General features: G+C 42.3%; 1 protein-coding gene across 2 annotated transcripts; it reads left to right on the forward strand.

Moving 5' to 3' along the window:
* Window positions 1–9,139: 9,139 nt before the first annotated feature.
* On the forward strand, window positions 9,140–25,011 carry BEND3 (BEN domain containing 3). 2 transcript variants are annotated; one of them, XM_077302778.1, is made up of 4 exons: window positions 9,140–9,411; window positions 16,573–16,626; window positions 19,536–19,744; window positions 21,217–25,011. In XM_077302778.1, the coding sequence occupies exons 2-4, from the start codon at window positions 16,584–16,586 to the stop codon at window positions 23,464–23,466; spliced, it is 2,502 nt and encodes an 833-aa protein (XP_077158893.1). In that variant the 5' UTR covers window positions 9,140–9,411; window positions 16,573–16,583; the 3' UTR covers window positions 23,467–25,011. The 2 variants fall into 2 exon arrangements, with proteins under 2 accessions (XP_077158893.1, XP_077158902.1); XM_077302787.1 differs by lacking the exon at window positions 9,140–9,411 and adding an exon at window positions 9,474–10,087.
* The last annotated feature ends 1,876 nt before the right edge of the window (window positions 25,012–26,887 follow it).

The raw sequence follows: 26,887 nt of genomic DNA on the forward strand, positions 1-26,887 counted from the left end.
TTAATAGACTGCCATATAAAGCAGTGGTCCCCAACCCCAGGTCCGGGTACTGGGCTGTGGCTCCTCGTCCTCCGCACCAGCTGGTGCCTCGGGGGCGGCCCTGCCACTCTGCCACCGGCTCACCTTTGGTGCTCTCCAGCGACCGCCATGGCTGGGGCTCCCCCTCAGTGTGGCACTGTGCAGCTGCTGCTGGTAGTGCCCCCAGTGAGTGGCAGGAAGTCAGGGGCGCCGGCGAGAAAGCAAGTGGAGCAGGGGCTCAGGCGGTGGCAGTGACATCCCTCAGCAAAAGACTACCCCCCTCCAGGCCTCAGTAAAATTGTCAAGCGTTGACTGGTCCCCGGTGATAAAAAGGTTGGGGACCACTGATATAGAGGATAGAGCAGAGTTGTTCTCTCTTGCCCCGGAGGGACGGACCAGAACCAATGGAATGAAATCAATTCAAAAGAAATTCCATCTCAAAATCCGGAAGAAGTTCTTGACAGAACAGTTTCCCACTGGAACAGGCTTCCTCGGGAGGTGGTGGGTTTTCTATCTTTGGAAATTTTTAAACAGAGGCTGGATAGCCATCTGACGGAGAGGCTGATTCTGTGAAGGCTTAAGAGGATGGCAGGTTACAGTGGATGAGCAATAAGGTTGTGAGTGTCCTGTATAGTGTAGGGGATTGGACTAGATGACCCATGAGGTCCCTTCCAACTCTATTATTCTATGATTCTATGATTCTAAAATATGTTTAATATCATGGTTTCATACTTGTGTTAATTTTAAGGTTAGAGTGTCAATGCTATGCTTCTGCTATGATTAATAGTATTATTACTATTATTACTATTATTATTTGATTTATTTCCCGCCGCTCCCTAATAGGCTCATGGCGGGTAACAACAGTCTTAAAATCCCATTAAAACCCCTATTAAAACTTTAAACATTCTCAACATGGCGGATAAAAAGAATCCTGCACCCACCCCCTACCAACCAGAGGCGATGGAGAAAATGGAGAGGAGCTGTGTACACTTCGAACCCAGGGGGGGGGGGGCTACGATCTACCTTGCTGACCCCAGCCCCAACCATAGACCTGGTGGAAGAGCTCCGTTTTACAGGCCATGTGGAATGCTGACAGATCCCAAAAGGCCCGCAGCTCACCCAGGAGCTCATTCCACCAGGTAGGAACCAGGACAGAAAATGCCCTGGCCCTGGTTAAGGCTAGCCTAGGGCCGGGAACGACCAGTAGATTTCCCCCTGTAGATGCCCCGTCGAAACCTAATCACTCCCCAACTCAAACCATACTTGAGATAACGCTAGCCCCAAGCCTAAAATTAATCCCAATATGAATCCATAAAATGTTAACATTTTTACATGTAAGATAATGTAAAAAATATCTATGCATATCTCAATGTCTCCTATTTTGAAACAGTTGGGAGGAAAGTTTCCAGATATTAGGGGCTGGTTTCGTCTGTCATATGAAGGGCTTCTATTCCCTACTGTCCCTTATAACAAGATAAGTCATGAAGAAGATTGCACTACCTCCCTGTTCCCCTTGGTGACTTCCCCAACCTATTTTCACTATAGCAGGGATAGATATAAGCTCAAGACTATAAATCTTCTAGATTGGAGAGCTGAACTATCCTGATATTTTTCACCTGCATTTAAGAAAGAATTATTTAACTCCATGTACAAACACTATGGATTGGTGGCAGCTTCACTACATTTATTCAGCAGACCTTTGAAGGTTCAGTTTTCATATCTTTTCAGTTACAGATTACACCTAAAGTACAGAAGTTTATCCTTTGTAACAGTTCATTGAACAGCCATTTCTTTCTAGAAAAAGAAAGCAGTACACAGGAAAAAATTTTTTTTTTTAACTTCATGACTTCTATACATTTCAACTATATTTCGTCAGGGGGTAATCTAGGAAACATATAAATACAGACATATTATTATGCTTGAAATGCAGTCATGTATCCATGATAAAGATCATTTGATCAATTTTCTTCTAGAAGGAGAAAAGGCAAGAAAGAAAAAAGCAGCAAGACAATGCCTACAGATTTCACCTCTGCTTCATCAGGGGGGCTGGTAGAAACATAAATATAAACATCTCAAAAATAAGTCAGACACTTCTATCATTTAAAACACACACATTTAAAAATAGATTTTCTCAGGTAATAACTGAGCTAAAGAAGGAAAAATAGTTAATATATTAACTACCGGATCAAAAAAAAACAGTACCCATGACAAATGTTGCTGTCAGTTTCTTCCATATTCAGAATATATATTAGAATAATAGTTCTTAAGTAAAAAATACAGATGGAATTTATCTGACCTATATTGTAGTGTTGCCAAAGTTCCCACAGCAGCTAAGCTTTAAGCAGAATGTAGTTATCTCATGAGTGGCTAAAAAAAACCCCAGACTTTAATTGAGCCCATGAACCCACTGAGCCCCGCTTTCACTCTGACTGCTTCTGCTTTAGGGGACATACCTTATTTTGGCCTTGCTTTGAACTTCAATAGGACGATGCAAGTTGGCACTTTGACTAGGATAGTGGTGAGGAGGCAGTGGGACCTGAATGCTCGCCTTACCCCATCCTTCAGAAGCCAGCTGTGGGTTGTGATCTGGGGAACGACAGCTGGAGAAACTCGCCTGACTTCTCTCCAATCTAAGGTGACCAGATTGTCCCACTTTTGGAGGGACATCTGGGGGTACCTGGCATATTGTACTTATGTTGAAATTCAAAATATATATTACAATACTATTTTTGCGTTCTATGAAACTTTGTTGCTCCTTATAGACCAAACTTTTAATCAAGACCCCCCCCCCGCCAGTCAATGGTGTCCCGCTTTACCAATGTTTAAATCTGATCACCTTACTCCAATCCTCCAGGGCAAAAACAAGCAAAAAACAAAAAAAAACCCTGCTTGTATACCGGAGCTGCATGGTAACGCAATAACTTGGTTTTTAAAATTAAAACCACTTTGGGCAGGGGGGAAAGGGGGAGGCGATCGGGCTCACAAGAAAGGAAGGGGTGCTATTGGGGGGGGGAGATGCAGGGTATATGGAAGAGGGGAATATTAGGGGACCTTTCCCAATACTCAAAATGTCAGGCACTGCAAAAAAAACAAATGCAAAAAGAGGCCCCATTAAACCTCACATCAAAAAATGAAACACAGATTTCTCTGGATTCCATTGATGTGGGGTGAGGGAGCAATTCGCGTCCACACTGGTTCTGCGCATGGAAGAGCACGTTTCAATGCAGAAATGGATGGAAAACTTAAACTTTAACAAATGCATATTTGAGCCAAATCCTTCGTTTGGAATTGGTCTCTGCCTTTTTTCCAGTAACATACAGTCATTACGGTGATCTGATCTGCATATAGCCCAAAATGGAGTCCGAGGGGAAATGGTTATGTTTTTTTTTTAATTGACCATTAAATAATATTTTTCAGATGAACCTTTATGTTCCCTAATGTATGCTTCCTCAATGCATATTCTAAGCTTTATCTTATCACTAGAGCATTTTATAATGTAAACCACACAATTAGTACTGCACATGGTAAAGTTATTAAGAATATGTTGTTTCTTATCAATGGGATTTGTGAAACTTCTTGTGCTGCGTGTAAATTTGCAGAATGTTCAGTTTTTACATGGACAATGTACCTGAGGCATGCCGGATCATAGCTAGACTAAAAACAGTCAAGTCAGTTCATGATAGTGTGTGCAACTTGTGATTATTTCTATGCAACAGTATCACGCAAGCAAGCAGTCTAAAAAAGAAGCCTACATATTTGGAAATTGGAGTTCCTGGTCAGAATCACAGCCAGAACAATAGGTGCCTCAGGAAGACAGGAAAGATTGAATTTTGGGTAAAATATAGGACACATATTTTGGGTTATCTAAAACTTCTCATATGGAAAAAATATATCCCATTATTTCACGTCTTTCATCAGCACCCTAATCTCATTCAGACACCAATACATGTGACTGAACAGACCATGAAAAGCAGTTTGCTCGTCTATAACTACCAATAATATTCAAGAGGCCTTGCTTTGGCTTTATAGACGATTATGTACCAACACCAGTGAGGGTATGTTTTTCTTGAATATAGAATTTGTCTGGTGTTTGGTTTGCACACTGGTCATTTGTTATAATGATCACAATCCAGTTCCATGTTGTGATCTTTGATCTTTAAGATTCCTTACATTTGAATTACTTTAAGTACATACCTGCCCTGCCATAATTAATTGTATTAAGTGTCTTTTAAAGAGCTTTTTAAGACAGAGGCATAAAACAAAACACACTCTGAATTTAAAAATTATGTACCCTATCCATGTTTTTATTTTGTATATGTGAGGTATGTGGAAAGTGTATTATGTAGTTATTTGAAATTGGTCTGCTTACTCCCTTTTCAATCAGGATGGTTAGAGGAACAATATAATCATACATGTGGATGACTAGTTAAGGCCCTGCAGGGTCCCTTCTGGGCTTGGGTCCCCTAATAGCAGCAGTGCCTGAGGCCAGCACTATAGAGTATAAATGAGGTGGAGTTCATATTGGCAAGTATTTTCTCAAGGGCTTTGAAGCAGTTTGGCTTGCTCTAGTTTGCTTTCCCTGCTATTTTTTCATTGCCAGACATCATAATGTAAAGCATTTCAGGTGAGGCCATAACTTTGCTAACTTACTGTGCTTTAACCCTTCCATCACTCACAAGTGTGGAGGCCAAATCCAAAGGTTTGCAGGCTTTCTGCGCTTTTAGTAATTGTGTGAGAAGTTTCCCAGTGCTTGCATCCTCTTATGAAGGGGTGCAAAAAATTCTAGCACTTGAAGAAATTCACTATTCTACACAACTGTTCATATACCTTTAATAAATCTAAAGACAAATTAATCTCAACAGACTTAAGCTGGTGATCTTTTTTTAAATATGCAACTAAATATACCTATCTTGAGTCTAGTCATTTATAAAATAAAATTTAGATTTAAATTAAAAGTTTAAATGTTTGCAATAGTGCTTCCTGTTTCTTTTCCAACATATGCATCCTAGGTGCAATAGTGAATTCTAGGAAATAGTGATATCACACAAAGTAGATTAATTATCAGAACAGAGACAAAGACAAAAGGAAAGCATGAAAAAAGGAAACACAAAAGAAGATTAGCTACTAGAAAGAACACAGTAGGGCATGATCTAATATTTTATTCCATTTATACAACAAAATCAGCACGTGCCTTCTTAGCACAGATTGCAGCATTGTTTAAATGTGAGACATTGTCGCAGTATAACATCCCACAAATAACCTCTTCTATCTTGCTAACATAATTTTAAAACTAGTTTCCCTACAGAACAGCAGGCATTGGGGCAAAGAAACTTGCCAGAGCCTATGTTGTAAAACAAGACCATTGCACAATGTACTTAAAAGTAACATACTGCTTTAGGGTTGTTGCTGCATGCAACCAAAACAATTTAGAGCATTCTTGGAATTTGAGGAAAGAATAAGCGGAAATGAGAGGGAGAAAGTTAGAAATGGCTACAGATATGGAGGGAGGGAGACTGCCTTTTGGGTACTTCCTTGCCTGCAAGCTGAGAGAGACTCTGGAATCACCACGGCCCAGATCTATTTCTTTCTCCACAAAATTGTGCTTCCCCAGGATTAATTAGGATTCCCAAACTCAATATGAGGCCTGGAGTTCTGAAATTACAGCTGCTCTCTGCAATACAAACATCAGTACCCTGTTGGAGGGTGGACTCTGTGCCACTCCATCCCTCTTGCGCTCCCCTTCTCCAGACTCTCTGAGTTCTGTAGGGCCTGCAAAACGGAGCTCTTCCGCCAGGCATTTGGTTGAGGCCGGGTGGGAACCCTGCTGTATTAGATTTGGTCCTCCCCCCCCCCCAGCTCCTACTGAGGTGGTAGGCTTGTCAGGGGCCTGGTTCCATCTCCCAGCCGTTACATATAAAGATTGATGCTCGGGATATGGGAAGCAATTTTTAAAATTCCGCCATTTTGTATTTGTATTTATATTTTATTGTTTTACTGTTTTGGGGAGAATTTTTATTGATACTGTTTGTGAACAGCCGCAAGCCAGTTTCTGGGAGCGGCGGTATAGAAATGCAAAAATAAATAAATAAGCAAACAAACAAACAAACAAACAAATAAATATACTGATGGGGGCTAATTGATATTAGTTCAGGATTAAACAGTAAAGTTTGTTTGCAGCAGGTGTTGTGAAAAATGGCTAGAAAATATTTCTTAATGAATTATGAATTATTTCTTAATGAAAAATCACTTAATGAATTAACATTAATTGGAGTGATGATAACATAGGCTTTATATTCACATGGAGAATGAAATAAACCTCCTAAGGAGTAGGGATGGACATGAACCAGCTCATGAACTAAGGTTCATCACAAATTTTGGCTGGTTTGTGGTATGCAAAGCATATTGGTGAAAAACATATTATGGTATGGTTCCTTCAGTGTTCATAGTGAAGTCCATCAAATGAAGACCATGAATATATATGACTTCGAAGAGAGCAACATAAGTTACTCTAAAGCAGTGGTCCCCAACCTTTTTATCACCGGGGACCACTCAACGCTTGACAATTTTACTGAGGCCTGGGGGGGGGGTAGTTTACTCCTCTACTCTCAACCACTGCCCTAATGCTCTCTGATCGCTATGGTAATGTTTAAACATCCCTTCAAAATAAGATACAGACACGCAACAATGAACATAAGGAACATTTTATTTTCATGGAAATTTTAACTCATGACAATGACAAATCAATGGGAACCCTGAGCTTGTTTCTCTGCAACGAGATAGTCCCATCTGTGAGTGATGGGAGACAATGACACCCAAAGTGTGTTGTAAAGGGCCGGGGGGGGGGGGAGAAGGCGTCCTTCGCGGCCCACCTTCAATTAGTCGACGGACCACATGTGGTCCGCGGCCCACTGGTTGGGGATCGCTACTCTAAAGGGTATACTATTGAAATTTTGACAGTGGGGAAATACTAGAAGAATGGGAGAAAAGTAAGGGAGACTGTACATGCTGAAGGGGTGGGGAGAGGCATGCGCGGCCGCTGCAGCCCAGTACCGAGGCCTTTGTGGCCCGGCACTGGGCTGCGGACCAGGGGTTAGGGACCACTGATCTAAAAGATGTGTAAAGATGTGACTCCTGGGCTTATTTGTGAAAGAGTGGAATAAAACTGCTACATTAGACCAGTGGCCAATCTAGTCCAGCATAATTTCTTAAAGTAGTTTGTTCCAGAACAGCCCAGGTATTCAGAGGTATACTGCCCCTGAATTTAACTATTCTGTCTACTAGAAGAATTACCAACTTATCGGGTCTGAGGTGAAAATGGCCTGTTATGAATTTGGTGTATTCTTTTACCATTTAATATTACCAGTGCATCCTGTTGTGCTTAATTCCAAAACATATATGAGAGTCAGTGTGATGAAATGGTTAAGAGTAGCAGCTTCTCATCTGGTGAGCCGGGTTTCATTCCCCACTCTTCCACATGCAGCCAGCTAGGTGACCTTGGGCTTGTCAGTCCTGATAGTGCTGTTCTGACTGAGCAGTCCTGTCAGAGCTCTCTCAGCCCTAATACTACTACGGTGTCTGTTGTTGGGAGAGGAAGGGAAGGTGTTTGTAAGCCACTTCAAAACACCTTCAGGCAGTGAAAAGCAGGGTATAAAACCAAGCTTTCTTCTGAGTGAAGTGTAATCCTTCTTTTAATGCCTATATTTAATGCCAAAGTACTGGGGTACTTTGCTTTAAATCTACTACCTATCCGTTTCAGTGGATGACTATGGCACCCATTATGTTACAAACTTCTACCATATCTCCTGCCCCATTTAGTTTAAACCTTTTTGTGTAGGAAAAAATGCCCTTTCCTGTTGATTTGTGAGACAGTCATCTTGGGATGGTGAATATTCCTAAAAATGGATGAACACGGTGTTATTCAGTAAATAATAAGAGCCACATTTGAAAGCAGTGGGGGGAGAGAAGGGGGAGCCAGATAAGGCTTGATCGTGTTGGTGAACTTCTGCTCGCCTCAACCATAAGCTTGGGGGAAGAACTCTTTCTTGCAGACCTTGCAGAACTCAGGGCCATGACTTTATCCAAGAGCTCACTGAACCAATCGTGCCAGAGCTGAGAAAGCTCTGGTCCAGGTTGAGGCCAAGCATACTTCTTTGGGGCTGGGAACTCTCAGCCAGTTAGTGCTGGCTGATTGCAGCTCTCTCTGGGGGATTCAGATATACAGGATCTGGACTACAAATGGCCTTGAAGGTCAAGGCCAAAACCTTCAAATAGATCTGCATTTCAACTGGGGTCCAGTGCAGCTGCCAGAAAACTTGTCTTACATGGGCTCTACACAGTGTTTGTGTGAGAACCTGGGTGGCTGCATTCTGGATGAGATGCACACAAGGTGAGTTACAGTAAACAAGCCTGGAGGTGACCATCACATGGATCACTGTAGCAAGATGCTCCAAGGCCAAATAGGGTGCCTGTAGCTTTACTGGGCAAAGATGGAAGAACACCAGCTGTGCTATTAATGGTCAACCTGCGCCTTAATGGTCAAAGGAGACGTCAAAGATCATACCTAGTTTCCTGGCTGACTTTGCAGTTGTCAGTTGCATGGCAAGGCACACATCTTGATTTAGCCCCTTCCTCTCCACATGCAATGGGGGGGTTAAGTTTCAGACAGCTTGCTTTGAGCCACCCTGCCACATCCTCCAGGCACTGTCCAACCAAGCATCCATCAGGAGATAGAGCTGGGTGTCATCAACATATTGTTAACACCCCAGCCCCAAACTCCAGACTAGCTGGGCGAGAGAACACATATAGTTGTTAAATAATGCCAGGGAGAGCATCCCACGGTCGAGCAAGCCCCTCGGCCACGCTGCCCGGCCGGAGGTGGAGGGGGGGGAGCGGCAGCCGAGCCCCGGCTTCCCGTCTCCGATGTGCCCGCAGGGCCCCGTGCGTGAAGAGAAGCCAAGGGCCTGCGGCGCCTCCCCGCTCTCGAGGGGCGCGAAGCTCTCCCGGCCGCCCTCGCGGGCTCTGCGGGCTCTGCCACGGGGAGGGGGCGGGGCTCTGGCAGCCGGGGGCGGGGGAGGAGTGGCGCGCGAGGAGAGGCGTCCGTCACATTCGCGCGCGCTGTGGCGCCTCGGCAGTCATCAGCCTGCTTCCCCCTCCGTCCCTCCCCCCTTCTCTGTCCCGGGTGGCCGCAGTGGTTTCTCAGGGCTCAGTGTCCTTGTGCGGAAATGACACACGGTCCCGTCACGTCACGCGAGAGCGCAGCGCGCGGACCCTCGCACACACAAAGAGCTAGGGGGAGGGGAAGACACGGGCGCCAGCCGCAGCCGCGCTTAAAATCTCCCACCCGAGAATAGGTTCCACCACCCTCCTTTTCCACAGTGCCTAAGAAGGACCCAGGTAAGCCCTCTCCCCACCCCCCCCCCCACCCCGCCTAGCTAGGGAACCCGGGCCCGGTCGCGCGGGCTGCGGCGGCGACCCTCCCCACGCACTTGGGGGTCGCCCTGCCTGTCGTCTCCCGCCTCCGTAGGCCTCTGCCCTCGAGCCCGGCGGCCGCTAGGGAGGGAGAGGGACGCCCCGCTCTTCTCGCGGGCCCCTCTTCGCCGCCTGCCACATAGACCAGCTGCGGGGAGGGACGGAGGGAAGCCGCCACGACGGGCTCGTGGAATTGGCCACGAAACGAGGGTCAGCCCGTCCCCCGTGCTGGCGCTTCCGTGGGCTGCAGCCGAGCCGCGGCAGCCCTTTCCTCCCTCCAGCTCTTCACCTGCCCTCGCCTTTTCTTTCCTCCAAGCTCCTGTTGCCTAGAAACTGCTCTGCTTGCAACAGATTACCATCTAGAGTTGTTGTGCCGCGCCTCGGTGCCAACAGAGTTGTTTCCCTACGCTGAGGTGGAAGTGCTTTGCGAGTTCCTTTCCCTGCCGGCCGAGTGGGGAGAGAACGGAGCGACCCACCCCTCGCTCCCGTCCATTCTATTCCGGGGACCGCCGCGTGTGACCCTGCGAATGGGAAAGTCGCCTCGAGCTGTTAAGGGGAGGGGGCTCCGTTCCCGCGCCCCCGTGTCATTTTCACCATATTGGTCAGTTGCCTTGCGTGCTTGCGCGCCTGACAAAGGCGACGCTACCTTTTTCAACTGGCCTGGGCCATCGGGCTGGGATGGGGAGATTCCTAGTCGTCCTTGGCCAAGTTCTTTGCATTCATATAGGCTTGATGCTTAGTCGTTTCTGCTATTTCTAAAGATGGAAACCAAGCAGTTTTATATGTGGTCACAATTGCCCTTGATTATCTCCACTAGTATCCCACATGCATCCAAAAGTATGCACTAGAAAACACTAGCAGCAGTCTATTTTTTTTTGTTTTTAGTCTCTGAGACTTCTCATGGGGAATATAGATTGTGGACTAGAAGAATTTTACGAATGATTAGGGACAGTCATACTCTGCTAAACCATGCACATTTGCTGTCACACAAAAAGATACCACATTGATGCACTTCCTTTTTACAGTAAAGTGACTGTGCAGCAGCTGTTGTGGTTCTTTTTGACAACTGGAAAACCGAAAGGAGACCTGGTGTGCAAGTACAGCACAGTCATCTGGCAGCTCTGGAGTCTTAAGTGGCATTAATACACAAATTTCTTACTGCATTTAGCATTATTAGATATGTAAAGTCCCCAGGTTTTGATTATTCTACCTTATATGTAGGCAAGAAACCTATTTAAATTTTGTTTCAGTATTATGATGGGATCCAGGATAGTATGAAATACTGAGTATTTCTTTGAATATGCAGACTGAAATGGTGCCTGCAGACTCAAGGTTGCTTATCACACCTTTAGGAAATATTCAAGTGCACTTTTGAGTTCCATGACAAATCTACTAAGTTTTAATGGGTTTTCCCTGTTTTGCAAGCTAGAATGTATTGCACAAAGGAGTACTATGATTTTCAGAAGAATGTTGTGAAAATATTCACAATACTGTTCAACAACACTTCCTTCTTAAGAAGGAGCAGAAGTCCCCAACCTTTGTGAACCTGGCAGTCCCTTTGGAATTCTGTCACAACATGGTGGACACAACCACAAAATGGCTGCTTCAGGAGGTACACCCAGCTACAAAATACTTGCCACAGGAGGCACGCCCATACACAGAGAAGAAAGGACACTCAGAAAGCAGCAGAGAGAATAAAACCAATACTATGGTGGCAGCTGCCATGGAAATAATGCTATTGTAATTTCCACAGTCAATCAGATCTTTAGTATAGAGCAGAAGCCCACCTGAGCAAGAACTCTATCATGCCGTACCGACTTTCAAAAAACACTGCCAAGGAAGGTGTTGATGGATGCCATGGTGCCACGGACATCACATTGGGGACCCCAGTACGAATATAGTGCTGGATCATGCTGCCATTGCCTGCCCAGGGTTGACACATATCAATTAGATAACTATACAACACAGAGTTGTGCCCTTTATATGGACAAGAACCAGCTGGGGGGTTAAGAGTGGTAGTGGTTAAGAGCAGTGGCTTCTAATTTGGTGAGCTAGGTTTGATTCCCTGCTCCTCCACATGCTGCCAGCTGGGTGGCTTTGAGATAATGCTGTTCTCAGAGCAGTCCAGTCAGAGTTCTTTCAGACCCACCTACCTCACAGGGTGTCTGTTGTGAGGAGAGGAAGGGAAGGTGATTTGTAAGCCACTTTGATACTCCTTTGGGTAGTGAAAACCAGGGTATAAAAGCTAACTCTTCAAAGACTATACCAAGAGAATGGAAATCTTGTAGGATATATACCAAGAGAATGGAAATCATGTAGGATATGGTGTATATGAGAAAACATAATGTGGAGCAAATAAGTTAAGCAAAATGATGCACTCATTTCAGGACTGTGGGCCAAGCAAGTGATGGTACTGTTGTCTGCTGTGGGGACTGTCATTTTAAAGCATAAAATGGGCAATATAAGAATTGCTGTGAGGAACCAGTCTTCATCAGGCCTGCATTTCAGCATTTGAAAAGGCATGAGGGAAGATAAGTCCACTTTGTCTCACCACATTGTCCTCCCAGTATTTTAAATTGCCCATTTTTAAGATTTTAAATGGTAGTTGCATCCCCATAGCAGACATGAGGATGTGATCACATCTAATTTGGTCTTCAGTAGCAAATTTTACTGTTATTGATTTCTAAGGCTGTACATACAATGTATAAATCAGGCAAAGCTGCCCATAATCACAAAAGGAGAATCTGTAACGGGCTCAAAAATCCCAGTGTCAGATTGAAATCATTAAGACTCTAGTACAGGATTGTAGATGAAGTACATCATGCTTTGGATTATGGCTTTAAAAGATGTGTATGTTCCATTCTTGCTAACAAAGTATGCTACTTAACTATCCAGGTCCTTGATATATAGGTGGCATTTGCACTGGATAAGAATTTGCAGCTTTTAGCACATCTGTCACTTATGTGCCACCCTTAAAGAACAAATATCAATCATCTTGCTTGCATTTTACCAGGCCCTGACTCTAGCCAGGTGGAATGAGCTGCTAGTAGAGATCCAGGCCCTTTTGGAACTATGAAAGTTCCAAAGGGATGGTAAAATGGTGATGCTGCTACTATTATTATTATTATTCAATTTATTATCCGCCTCTCCCGGATGGACGGCTTGTGGCAAGTTACAAAAAGTACAGCATGGTCATCTTCTGGCAGCTCTGGAGTTCTCAGTCATGACCCCAACCAGAGGTGGTAGAAGAGCTGTGGGCCCTTCAGGAGCTTACACAGTTCTGAAGGGCCTGCAAAACAATGATCTTCCACCAGGTATTTGGTTGGGGCCAATGAATTACAGAACGTCAACAAGCTGCCCCCTCCTACAAGAGTCTTCCCCCTGTAATATGAATAGTTCTGCAAGTAAGCCAGTCTAAAACAGAATCAACATGCATTTTATGGTTTTAAACTGTTATTGGTGCAAGCTTAAATGGACTCCGGGGAATGGTAGAGGACAGGAAGGCCTAGAGCAGTGGTCCCCAACCCCCGGTCCGTCTGTGGATCAGTCAGTACTGGGCCGCGACTCCTCCTCGTCCTCCTCCCCAGCTGCTGTCTCGGGGGCTGCCCTGCTACTCTGCTGCTGGTTCACATTTGGTGCTCTCTGGCGGCCGCCATGGCTGGGGCTCCCCCTCAGTGAGGCACTGCTGGCAGTGCTCCCCAGCGGGCAGCGGGAAGTCAGGGGTGCCAGTGGGAAAGCAAGTGGAGCAAGGACCCAGGTGGCGGCGATGTCCCTCGGCAAAAGACTACCCCCCCCCACGGGCCTCAGTAAAATTGTCAAGCATTGACCGATCTCAGGTGATTGGGGACCACTGGCTTAGAGGATCATTGTGCATGGGGTTGCACTAGGTCGGACACGACTTCGCAACTAACAACAAAGCAGATTGGATGTGATTATTTTATGCTGTTGGAAACTGCTCCAAGGCAGCATGCCAGGAGGGGTCATCATATGAATCCAAGTTGGAAAGGATATCCTGGGTCATCTAGTCCAACCCCCTGCACTATGCAGGACACTCACAATTGTATCGCTCATCCACTGTAACCTTCCACTCCCTTGAACCTTCACAGAATCAGCCTCTATGTAAGATGGCTATCCAACCTCTGTTTAAAATTTTCCAAAGTTGGAGAACCCACCACCTCCCGAGGAAACCTGTTCCACTGAGAAACCACTCTGTCAGGAACTTTCTCCAGATGTTTAGATGGAATTTCTTTTGAATTAATTTCATCCTATTGGTTCATGAATGGATGGATGGACGAATGAACGAACGAATGATTTTGGAATGGTTTCACGATTGTTATGTGAAACATTATAGTGTTTGAAAGAAAGTATAATTAGTGGTTCATTGCCTATTCATAGTGACTCCAGATCATGTATAAGAAGCTATAAATGTTGCATGGTATGTCATGTTAGTTCTTGACTACAAAAGTTTATGCAGGAAATATATTTTCATATATTTTCAAATATATTTCCCTGGATGCTCAGGTTGTCTTGAAAACCCTATGGGGATCACCGTAAGTCAGCTGCAACTTAATGGCATTTTCCAGAATATTTTCATGTAGAAATTTAGAGTTTGACAAATAGGAGAACTTTGAATGAGGATCCTGATTTATTTTAGTAAGAGGACATATTTAGCAAGAACAAAATATTTATTTTTGGGATTTATAACCCACCCTATCTTTGGAAACTCAGGAACTATATGGGTTGTTCATTTAAATGTGCTAAGTAAATCATGGGAAATGCCTAATCTTTGTGTGCTCATGGCTACTGGACTGTTGCAGAATATTGTGCTGATACTTTAAATTGCATATCTATCTGCCTTCACAGAGATAGCAACCACCTTAGAATAAAATATTTTGCCTATAATTCTTCACCAGTGACAGTACTTGGTCTAAGTATTTTAGTTTTCCCATGCCAATAACTTTCACGGATCCTTTTATTTGTGTCTCACTTCTTACTTTTTAGTACTTGTTAAGGAAGCAAAGAGGGCAAGATAGAGCCTGATCTCATCAAGACCCATTATGCACGGTTTTAGCGCGCGTTCGGGGTGGAATGGCGGTGACTAAAATCACCGATAACACACGTAGTCGGCTGCAACCAGCCGCAGCTTCGGTGCATGCCGCCGAAAAAGCCGCGTTAGAGGAACACGGAAGAAAGCACAGCTTCCCGGGCGACCAGGGTGCAACCAGAGGCGGCACCGAGTGGACCGCGTGCATAATCGGGGAGGCCGGAGGGTCGGGGCGGCACGACCGCTCAAGCGGCTGCCGGAATGAACGGCGGCACAGGCCGGGGGGAACCCAAGGGAACACGGATGGAAAGGCAGCTGGAGAGCTCACAGTGGAGGGGGGCAAGGGGATTGCCACAGCTAAGGACGGCAGAGAGGCCGGCCACCTACCTCCCACCCATTCCCAAACACACACCCCAACCACAAACGAGAACAGAGGCGAGGTCTCTAAGAAAATCCAAATCCTTTATAAAACACTGTGAATGAACAAAGCACAAATATACAATACAAAGCTTAATGTAGGGGAAACAATATAAAGGGGAAACCTATGGGGCAGAGGAACCGGGGCAGCAAAGAAGGGGAGAGGCGAAATGGGAGTAAACTAAGGGGAAGGGGAAACATGCTCCCTTCCCCTCTGTGCCCGACAAACCCGGCAGGGCTGTGCCTGAGCAGGCTGCTTCCGCCCTTCCTGGCCTTCGCCTCCGACACTCGCCAATGCAGCGGTGCGCTCGCCTCGCTTCCCCTTGGCTCCGCATCGATGCCTTGACACCTGCCGCTCTGGATTTTGCCGCCGTTGCGCCCCGTCCCGTGCATAACCGGTTTGCTTCGCTTCTTCCCCCTCCGCATTTTCCACGTGACCCGAAATCGCTGTTTCGGCGGCAGTGCATAATGGGCCCAAGTGTTGAAAGCTATGTGAGGTCAACCCTGGTTAGTACTTGGATGGACATCCTCCAAGGAAGACTGCAGAGAAAGGCAATGGGAAGCCATCTGTGCTTCTCACTTGCCTTGAAGCCCTTTGTTGGGGGTCACCATAATTTGGCTGTGATTTGATGGCACTTAACATACACACAGAGCTTCTTAAACCCACAAAATAATAAAGGATAAAACTTAGTGTGTTTTTGTTTTGTTTTACTAGTTGATCTCTAAAAGACTGGAATCAAACTTGTGAAAGTGGAACATTATTTCAGATTTTGGTGTTCACTAAGAAAAAAAAAGCAAACTTAAATGGACTCTGGGGAATGGTAGAGGACAGGAAGGCCTGGAGGATCATTGTCAATGGGGTCGCGATGGGTTGGACACGACTTCGCACCTAACAACAACAACAACAACAATAAAAACACTGTTACTTGGCCAATTTGATGTAAATCCTATGCACAATAGGAACAAAGCCATACAGTAGGCATGTAAAGAACTGCATTATTGAGGACACTTCTTTAGAAAAGCAACAGAATTGTAATCAATGTTTAATGTATGTTTATTGTGTTCTTATTGTCTTCTACTTTTTAAATCCTATTTTCTGGGTGGTTTGTTATATATCATGTTATATACCTTTTCTTTTGCATTATTTTTCCAACTGTAATTCTAGTACTGTTGCATTGTTTATATTGTGATCCATCTTGATTTTCAGTCAGAAATATATGGCTATAAATAACAAAGATTGTGGTGAAGGTCAGGATAAATTATGTGGGACTAGGAATAAGCAGGCACTGTTAACTAGTTCACAAATAATTCTGTAATTCTAATTGTGAATAATGTAAACATTTTTCACATTGTTGCTGATCCTGGAAACAATGCCCTCTATGACAATGCATTTTTTGGTGTTCTGTGTCCCCTTAAGAACACCAGTACTAGACTCAGAATACCCATTTCAATAAGTTTAGTCCAGGGGAAGGAAAATTTTCCAGACCCATTCTCAACATGGAAGTAAATGTGGCATCCCTTGTTTTTTAGCCTGTGTACCAGATATACAAAATTTGGGCTAGTGGCCATATATTAAGACCCATATTTTCTGTTTAGGTTTATCTTCCTTTTTTCTTTTAATGTAGGAGAACAGAATATGAATTCAGCTGAATTATTTGATGTTGAAAACAATGATGAAGGTAATGTTTCACTATAAAGCAGCATTTCTGATCAAATTGAAAGATTTATTAATACAGTCTCTCTACAATATATACCAACAATATATTTTGATAAATATATTGTAACAAGTACAAATAACTTTGGACATTGTTATATATCTATATATACACATCATTTTCCACTCATTTCTAGTTTGTAGGTTAAATCTGATTGTGTCTTGTTATCTTCCTGATGCAAGAACTCTACATCAGTGGTCCCCAACCTTTTTATCACGGGGGACTGGTCAACACTTGACAGTTTTACGGAGGCCGGGGGGGAGTAGTCTTTTGCTGAGGGATGTTGCTGCCGCCGCCTGAGCCCCTGCTCCGCTTGCCTTCCCTCTGGCGCCCCTGACTTCCCGCTGCCCACTGGCCATGGCGGCTGCCGGAGAGCACCAAAGGTGAGCTGGCAGCAGAATGGCAGGGCAGCCCTTGAGGCAGCAGCCAGGGAGGAGGACGAGGAGGAGCTGCGGCCCAGTACCAACTGATCTACGGACCGGGGGTTGGGGACAGCTGCTCTACATTACAGTACCACCATTTAGTTCTGACCACAAAGAACTACAGGTCAGCATTTTAGAAAGTGAGGATAGGTAGTATTTATTTAGGCATAAGAAAACTATAGTGGTTATCTTTGCTAGTATCTTACTTTGTCCTAATCTCAATAGCAGCTGATTTTGATTCCTTCATGAACAGTATATAATATGTTATATATAACAAGGTATAAGAGCCAGATGATAATACAAGAATACATATACAAGAACCAACATGGTGTAGTGTCAGACTAGAGTTCTGATATATCCAGGTTTGAATTCCCACTTGCTGTGGAAGCTTTCTTGGTGAATTAAGAACAAAGGTTAAAGAAAGGCCTAATAATTCAACTTCCCCACATATAAAGTTAATATAATTGATTATAAAAAAATACATATTTTTACTACAAAATAATTAAGGCTAAATAATAGCCTCAAACAAAATAAAATTATTCAGTATTCTAAAATGACCATATTTGACTGTGATTATTCACATTTCAGCCATATGGCCTTCAGTGGTCAAACATACAAAATCAGTGGACAAATATACAAAACATCACAAAATGGCTCCAAAATTTGAACTAATTAGCAATAATTAGTTGGATTCAATTGAAATTGTACTAAAGGAAAAGTGATTGCAAACATGAAAAAACAAAGTAAAAAAAAAGGTATGTGGAGGGGGGATGGACTGGCTAGGAAGTAAGGAGTTTCCCCCAGAGACCTTTGCAGGACTCCCCTCTTCTTCCCAGGGGAACCCAGTTGAGCTCTGAATGTCCCCTGTAGCTCTGGCATGCAGTGTCCCTTTCCCCCAGGGGAGGTGATGGGAGTGGGGGAACTGCTCTCTGAGTGAAGATGAGTAGCAATTGGAAATTAACCTGCTGAAATTGTTTTTTCGCATCATTGAGTTCAATGCTGAATGGTGGCTCCATAGGATTGGACCCCTTGGTCCAATCTTCTTGAAACTTGCAGCTCAGGGAGGATCTTCCCTGAGTCCCCTGCAAGTTTCAGGAAGATTGCCCCAGGGGGTCCTATGCTAGGGTATGCCAAAGAGGGGTGGTACCATTTCCCATTGAAGTGTATGGGGAATCTAAGTTCACAATAGAGAAGCAGCTTGTCTTCATAGACTAAAATGAGGCCATTATAGAATCATAGAATCATAGAGTTGGAAGAGGGCATACAAGCCATCTAGTCCAACCCCCTGCTTTACGCAGGATCAGCCCTAACAATCCTAAAGCATCCAAGAAAAGTGTGTATCCAACCTTTGCTTGAAGACTGCCAGTGAGGGGGAGCTCACCACCTCCTTAGGCAGCTTATTCCACTGCTGAACTACTCTGACTGTGAAATTTTTTTTCCTGATATCTAGCCTATATTGTTGTACTTGTAGTTTAAACCCATTACTGTGCATCCTTTTCTCTGGAGCCAATGGGAACAGCATCCTGCCATCCTCCAAGTGACAATCTTTCAAATACTTAAAGAGGGCTATCATGTCCCCTCTCAACCTCCTTTTCTCCAGGCTGAACATTCCCAAGTCCCTCAATCTATCTTCATAGGGCTTGGTCCCTTGGCCCCAGATCATCTTTGTCGCTCTCCTCTGTACCCTTTCAATTTTATCTACGTCCTTCTTGAAGTGAGGCCTCCAGAACTGCACACAGTACTCCAGATGTGGTCTCACCAGTGCCATATACAATGGGACTATGACATCTTGTGATTTTGATGTGATGCCCCTGTTGATACAGCCCAAAATGACATTTGCCTTTTTTACCGCTGCATCACACTGCCAGCTCATGTTTAGTTTACAATTTACAAGTACCCCAAGGTCTTGTTCACACAAAGTGTTACCTAGAAGCGTATCCCCCATCCAGTAGGCATGCTTTTCATTTTTCTGATCCAGATGCAGAATTTTACACTTATCTTTATTAAATTGCATCTTGTTCTCATTTGCCCATTTTTACATTGTGTTCAGATCTCGTTGAACTCTATCTCTATCTTCCGGAGTATTTGCCAGTCCTCCCAATTTGGTGTCACCTGCAAACTTGATGAGTAGTCCCTCCATCCCCTCATCTTGATCATTAATAAATATGTTAAAAAGTACCGGGCCGAGCCCCGAGCCCTGAGATACCCCGCTACTCACCTCCCTCCAGTCTGATGAAACACCATTGACAACACCATTAATACACCCTTAATACACCAGTCATACACCCTTAGCCTAATTTACCTCACAGAGCTGTTTTGAGGATAAAGTGGAGAAGCAGAGAAAATTATATGCTACTTTAGGTCTTTATTAGAGAGAAAAGTAGGGTATTAATGAATTGAAATGAATAAAATAGCCTAATATATTGATTTATTGTTCTCTTCTTTTATCAGTTATTAAAAATATCATGAAAGTAGAAACAGATAAAGGAGATGAAGTCCTAGATTGTTCTACAATCTCACGATCTGAAAAAAACTCACTGGATGGTTTAGTGTCCTGCCTGCAAGAAACCAACAAACGAAAACGAAGTTCACTTGGCTGTGATGGTTCAGTAAGCCACCAAGAAACTTTAAATGTGAAAAAAAGAGGCCTTACACAAGAGGTGATTCTTTTACATACACTACTTTACTTAAATTTGTATATTTCCCTTTAAGATAGGTAGCATATAAATTTTGTCTCATCTAATTAGTCATTGCTTGAAAGTATTCAGTTCCTATTAATATTTGAAGACAGCGTAGAAGTGATGAATATATGATGGAGAATATACAATATTCGGACGTAGTCAAAATTAGTATAAAAATTGCATGTTCACATCTCCAAAAAAACCTTGAGAATCATTACTGTAATGATTATGGTCCCATTCCTTTGTATTAATGAACAAGATTATTTCATATTCAATCAAGAAATTGTACAATATACTGTCATATTTACAAAGAATTGAAAGAGTAGCCAGATGGGATACCCCATTTTCTTGAGGATCTTAATGGGCTGGATGAGGATCAATAAATTGAAGCTGAATCCTGAAAAGATGGAGGTACTGACTGTCAAGGGGTCCCAAGTCCAGGAACTTAATGTCACCCAGTTCTGGGTGGTTGTTCTGCCCCAGAATGTGTACAGGATCTAGGTGTTCTCCCGGATTCTAGACTGTCATTGGTGATGGTGTCCCAGGAGCATCTATCTCCATCTTCTGCTGGCTCACAGATTTCTGCCTTTCCTATATAGGGATAACTTGGCCATGGTGAACCATGCCCTGGTAACCTCCAGTTCTGAATCCTGTAATGGGGCTACCTTGAAGATGGTCAGAAAGCTGGAATTGGTGCTGAATGCAACAGCTTGACTGCTGATGGGTGTCTCTGGCCAGACAGATATCATGCAGGTCTTGAAAGATCTGCCCTGGCTATTTGGTATCAAACCTAATCCAAAGTGTTGATGTTAATATATAAAGCCTAAATGGTTTGGGTCCTTGGTTATTTAAAAAAGTGCCTTCTCCCATGCAGCCTGAGCACTGAGATCTCAAGGAGAGAGCCTTCTTATAGTTCTGCCCCTCTCTGACCAAGGGGCAGTGACTTGCATTAGGGCCTTTTCTATGGTAGCTGTCAGACTCTGGAACAGCCTCCCTCTGGTGACTAACCAGGCACCTGGTTTTTGGTGAAAACATACCTCTTTGCACAGGCCTTTGATATCTAGCTTCCACTGTGCATGAGAGGAGTGGGAGGTAGGTAGGTAAATGGGGGTTATGTTTTAAATGTTCTTAATATATTTTAGATTATTTTATTCTGCAGTGTTATGACCTGCCTTGGGACCTTCCCTGTACAATTATTAATAAATGAACAATCTCCTTCCAAAAATTTAAGGCTGTAAATAAATCTGATAAGAAAATTTTGGTACATTGTAAGAAATGGCTGTTGACATAATGCTCTAATATTTGATAACCATCAATACATTTAATTTGATCAATGCAATGATTTAATCACTGCTCAAAATTAGACAATGCATGATTCATAATTCTAATTAAGCAAATCAGTAACTTGTTTAAAATTAACTACCATATTAATGATTTTTTTTAATTCAAAGGGCCTTCTTTCAAGCACGAAAAATAGAGATGGGTCACCTACTCAGGAAGATGTTGAGCAGTCAAACAAAAATAATACTCCCAATGTAACATGGCTTTGTGAAGAAGCCACCTCAAATAATACAATCATGCCATCATATAAAAAGCCTCTGTATGGGATCTCTCACAAAATTACAGAGAAGAAGAATTTGCCAGGAACAGAACAGTTCATGTCCTATGAGTTGTTTGAAAAAGTTAATCCTAGCAGTCCATCCAATCTTCGGACTTTGAACGAGCAACGAAAAAGAGAGAGTAACTCTATTACAGCTGTTCCATCAGAGTCTGATCCAAACATATATTCTTTGATACAAAAAATGTTTTACACACTGAATACCTTAAATTCTAATATGACTCAGCTTCACAGCAAAGTAGACTTGTTATCATTAGAAGTTAGTAGAATTAAAAAGCAGGTCAGCCCCACAGACACTGTAGCAGAATTCAGGCCACCTCCAGAGTACCAGCTAACTGCTTCAGAACTCAAGCAGCTCATGGATCAAAGTACATCTGCTGGAGATTTGTCTTGCCGTTTATTAGTGCAACTTTTCCCAGAGCTCTTCAGTGAGGATGAGTTAAATAGGATCTGTAGTACCTGTGGATGTCTTAACAAAAAGAAACTTGAGTCACTACATCTGCAACTTATCCAAAACTATGTGGAAGTTTGTTATCCTTCTGTGAAGAACCCTGCTATTTGGCAGGCAGAGTGTTTGCCTCAGGTCAATGACTTTTTCAATAGTTTTTGGGCTCAAAGAGACATGGAAAATAGCCAGTCCTCTGGTTTTTATGATCCTGATCAGATCATTGATGGCAAGGAGGAGGAAGAAGCTCTATCTATGGACAGAAGTAGTTCCATTGCCTCAGAATGGGTTTTTGATGCTCAGGACCTAAATGAATTTTTAGATGAAGCGTCTTCTCCTGGAGAATTCTGTGTGTTTTTGCTACATAGATTGTTCCCTGAACTCTTTGATCACATGAAGCTGGCTGAAAGGTACAGTTGTTATGGAGAGTGTGGCAAACAAGAGCTTGACCCCCAGCGACTGCAAGTAATCCGCAGATATACCGAAATTTACTTTCCTTCTATGCAGGAGAGGAAGGCCTGGTTACAGCATTGTGTTCAGCGAATTAATGATGAACTTGAAAGCATGTCCATGGATGACAGTGAGAGTGAACAGATGAGAGATGGTTGCTATGATTCTTATAGCTTGCCTGATGATGTTTCTGTTATAAAAGTGGAAGATAGTTTTGAGTATGAAAGGCCAGGTAGAAGGTCAAAAAAGATTTGGCTTGTGCCTATAGACTTTGATAAACTTGACATCCCTCTCCCTGATTTTGATGTTTCTGTCCCAGACTATCTGTTAAGTAAAGAACAGCTTAAGAATATATATGAAAGCAGCTTGTCTATAGGGAATTTTGCTTCTCGATTACTTGTTCACTTATTTCCTGAATTGTTTACTCATGAAAATTTAAGGAAGCAATATAATTGCAGTGGATCTTTGGGCAAGAAACAACTTGACCCAGTTAGAATTAAATTAATTCGACACTATGTGCAAATGTTATATCCAAGAGCTAAGAATGACAGAGTGTGGACACTGGAATTTGTTGGGAAGCTTGATGAGAGATGTCGTCGCAGAGATACTGAACAAAGACGTTCATACCAATTGCAGCGAAAAGTTCACATGCCAGGACCTGAAAGGAGAGAATTTCTGACCTATGCAATAAACCCAGAAAGATTTAAAGAAGAATTTGAAGGAGCACCATTGCCTCCAGAAAGAAGCAACAAAGATTTTTGTAAGATTCCACTTGAGGAACTTGTTGTTCCTCCTCCAGACTTTCCTGTGCCTTCTGTATATCTGCTGTCTGATAAAGAAGTAAGAGAGATAGTACAGCAGAGCCTTTCAGTTGGTAACTTTGCTGCCAGACTTCTAGTAAGGCTTTTTCCAGAGCTCTTTACTTCAGATAATCTCAGACTGCAGTACAACCATTCAGGGGCTTGTAATAAAAAGCAGCTGGATCCAGTCAGACTGAGATTGATTCGTCATTATGTTGAAGCTGTTTATCCTGTTGAGAAAATGGACGAAGTATGGCATTATGAATGTATACCGAGTATTGATGAAAGATGCAGACGTCCCAATAGAAAAAAGTGTGACATACTGAAAAAAGCCAAGAAAGCAAAAAGTAATGGGATTGTTAAGGTTTCCAAAGATGTTGACCACTAGTTTTTTTAAGCGAGTATTTTGTTTTTAATTGAGAGGCCAATTTTATATTTTAGATCCAACACAGTACATTCACAAAACTAGGGAAACTGACAACTAAGATTGTCCCATATATTGGAAAAGGGAGTGCAGTAGCTTTGGATGGGAGAAAGGAGGCAGGGTACAATCCTGTGGAAATATTATTTTATGAGAACACCTTGTGTTCATTTCAGTAGGCCTTGTTTAGGGCTAGGTACAGTATCTGTATTTACGTCTTAAATTGTATACAGAAAAACCACAAATGATTCAATGAATGCATCAAATATAATTTTCATCAGTGGAAATAAATTATAACTCTTAATCATAGCTCTAATCCCACTTTTAAAATTAATAATTGATTAAAACAAATCTTGTGTTCTTTGGCAGTTTACAGTACCTGTTAAATCTGAAATTAATTTTATATCTTTTCAGACTTGTAATCATTGAAGTACCAGTTTGAAAAAAATGGTAGTTTCTGTGATGATAACTTTTTTGAATTGATTTGAACTTTCTTGAATTTGTTTGAACAGTGGGAGTGACAAAAGAGTTATAAGTTTGACAGTTTTCCATGTTGCAGTTGAATTACTGTAAAAATTAAGACTATAATCATGGATTTCTTTAATGTGTGTTTATGTTAAAATTGTAATACTGATACTTCAGTTTTTATACATAAGTTATTTCATTGTCTCAGTGTGACCTCTTGCTATAAGTACTACTGGTATGAGATGGAGATTGTGAAACAGAATCCTGCCCTGTATCAGTAGAATTATGGTGCTATTACTTGTTACTATCACTACTTATAAAAATACTTGAATCAAAGAATGTAGAAACACATTTAACCCCATAGTCTTTTTTGTTGGTAAAATGACTGCTGACTTTCAGAGGTTTAAAATATTAAATATGACATGTATCTATATTCAGTTCATTCGAATATATATCAATAATTTAATCCATCGTATGTAAATTTATATTTATTTTGCAAATACAGTACATCACAGATGATTATATTATCATGGAATATATAATTCTTAAATAATTGTAACTGATCATTGAGGTTACGGTGTTTGAAAGGTCATCAATCATGGTACATCTTCAGTTACATCCAAACTCCATAACCCTTTTTCTGGACTTCCTTAAAAAACATTGCATCTCATCAAGGTTTCATTTTCTTTTTAAATAATTGAGATTTTGTCATTAAAGAAAAATAACATCAGTTTGCTGTAAAACCAGTGTTTTCTCACAGGCACTGAGTTCTTAATGTGCTCATGCAATTTTCCCACCTGTGAAGACATCATTCAATTCAGTAGAAGCTGGTCAGCAGATGGATCTGTGGTCTCCTCCATTATAGACTTTCAGATATATGGTAGCTCCACTAAGTAATGAGCTTTCAATCAAGTTGATTGTGTCACATTAACTATACCACCAATCATTCCTAGTTTAACTTAGTAGTCTTCTTTCAATATATAGAGGTAACTAAAAAATGAGTTTTAATGCAGATTTGTTGAGTCTTAACGCTTCTTTACATAGAAGCTGCCAGGTTCTGTTAAGACCATGACAATAGATCATAGCACTCACGATTTTTCCTTATGCATTAGAAGAGATGGGCACAAATCTCAAAAACTCAGGTTTGGGACAGGCACTGAAAGGAATTTCCCTGAACCAAACTGGCCAGTTTGGATACCCCATTGTTCGAACTTGAGCTTACTGTGGCTGGGAGAAAGGGCGGGAGATCACCCATGAATTTCACTTCCCCACGCTTGGAAGAACTGAATCGAATCAAGTTTGTGCTGAATTGTGGTTCATGAACCTGTTCGTGCCCATCCCTAGAGCAGCACTCTACAATACACAATTCATGAATATACTATCTGCATCCTAATCAGCTCCAAGAGAGTATTTTACCAAAGAAAATGATCCTAATGTCTAAATGTCCTTTAATTTTAATGTATGGTTAGTAAAATGAATGTATCAACTGAATTATTATACTTGTTCTAACAGTCAAAGTACAATACCACATGTCAGTTTGTAGTTTGCTTTGTCTCCGAATTAGTAGCTATCAAGAATACTTGTTTTTAAAGAGGGGCTCAGTAGGAAAGGAAAAAAGGTTTTTTAAAGAAAATTTTGTTTACAGTCCCTTCATCAGGGTTTGTGCAATGCTGCAATAAAAAGTTCTCTAAAGAAATTTGGCTGTGAAAAAAGTACTAGTTAAGTACTTTTGTTATGTGGTAATTAGTTCTATTCTGAATTTCATATTTAAAGCAAATTTACATTTTCTGCCAAAGAAAATATGCAAAAAGGTACTGAAGAAGACAAGAGGACAGTTGAAACAAGGGACAAAAATAATAGCCATAGAAAAGTATTTTTACCCTGCCCCTCACCATAATGGAGATCCAAAATGGTTTACAACATTATCTTCTCCATTTCGTCCTCACAACAATCCTGTTGGCTACGCTGAATGGGTGGCTTATTGAACTTTACCCAGCAAGCTTTTGAGACAAGAGTACCTGGATCTTCTGGATCCTAGTTTGATAGTTACCATTACACCAATATGATTCATGCACGTTTCAGTTTAACACTGCCAGGTACTGTCTGACCATTTACTTGAATATAGGGAACCACTATGCATGCATTCCTAAGTATACATTGATCTGTTGAAGTGAGAAACTGCTGCAAGTTATGTATATGCGTCTGGGAGCCAGTTCATAGTCCATAGCGTTTATGCCCCTGAACTTAAAACTATATAACCCAACTCTCTTAATACAAGAGATTTCCCAGAGTGTGACCACTCTTAAGATATGGTACTGCAATATTCTTTTTTTGTGGCAACTAAGTTTTACATTGTTATTTTACACTTCATGCTTTTTTATTTCTATCTTGCTTTTCTCTCTAATCAGGACCAAAAGCAGTATATCACATTTAACTCCACCTTATCATCCTAACTATTTTGTGAGCTAGACTACGCACAATTTTTCTTACATCTTTTGTTTCATACTTACGTCTAGCTTCATAAGTACTATCAAGTATAAGGATACATAAAAAAGCCCTGCTAACAGTTCAGCACTGCATTTGGCCACCCTGATACAGCTCCCTGTTGGGTGGTCTGAGATAAGCTCCAGTAATGCCATGTTGTCCCCATCCTTCAAGAAAGGGAAAAAGGAGGATCCGGATAACTATCAACCCATCAGTTTGACATCTGCAGCTGGCAAAATTTTGGAACAAATCACTCAGTTCTTAAGCAGCTGGAACAGAGCGCTGTGATTTCTAAGACTCGGCATGGGTTTCGCAAGAACAAGTCACGTCAGACCAACCGTACCTTTTTTTCAAGGAAGTGACTACCTTGCTGGATCAGGGAAATGCTGTGGACATAGTTTATCTGGATTTCAGTAATGCTTTTGATAAAGTTCCACAT

This window comes from Paroedura picta, chromosome 1 (assembly GCF_049243985.1).
Source record: "Paroedura picta isolate Pp20150507F chromosome 1, Ppicta_v3.0, whole genome shotgun sequence".
Taxonomy (NCBI): Eukaryota; Metazoa; Chordata; class Lepidosauria; order Squamata; family Gekkonidae; genus Paroedura; species Paroedura picta.

What these genes read in the sequence shown, in the direction of transcription:
- BEND3 (XM_077302778.1), top strand. Translation starts at nt 16,584, where the DNA reads ATGAATTCAGCTGAATTATTTGATGTTGAAAACAATGATGAAG. An exon ending in TGTTGAAAACAATGATGAAG is followed by an intron (nt 16,627 to 19,535) that starts GTAATGTTTCAC and finishes TTCTTTTATCAG; the next exon opens with TTATTAAAAATATCATGAAA. An exon ending in AAAGAGGCCTTACACAAGAG is followed by an intron (nt 19,745 to 21,216) that starts GTGATTCTTTTA and finishes TTTAATTCAAAG; the next exon opens with GGCCTTCTTTCAAGCACGAA.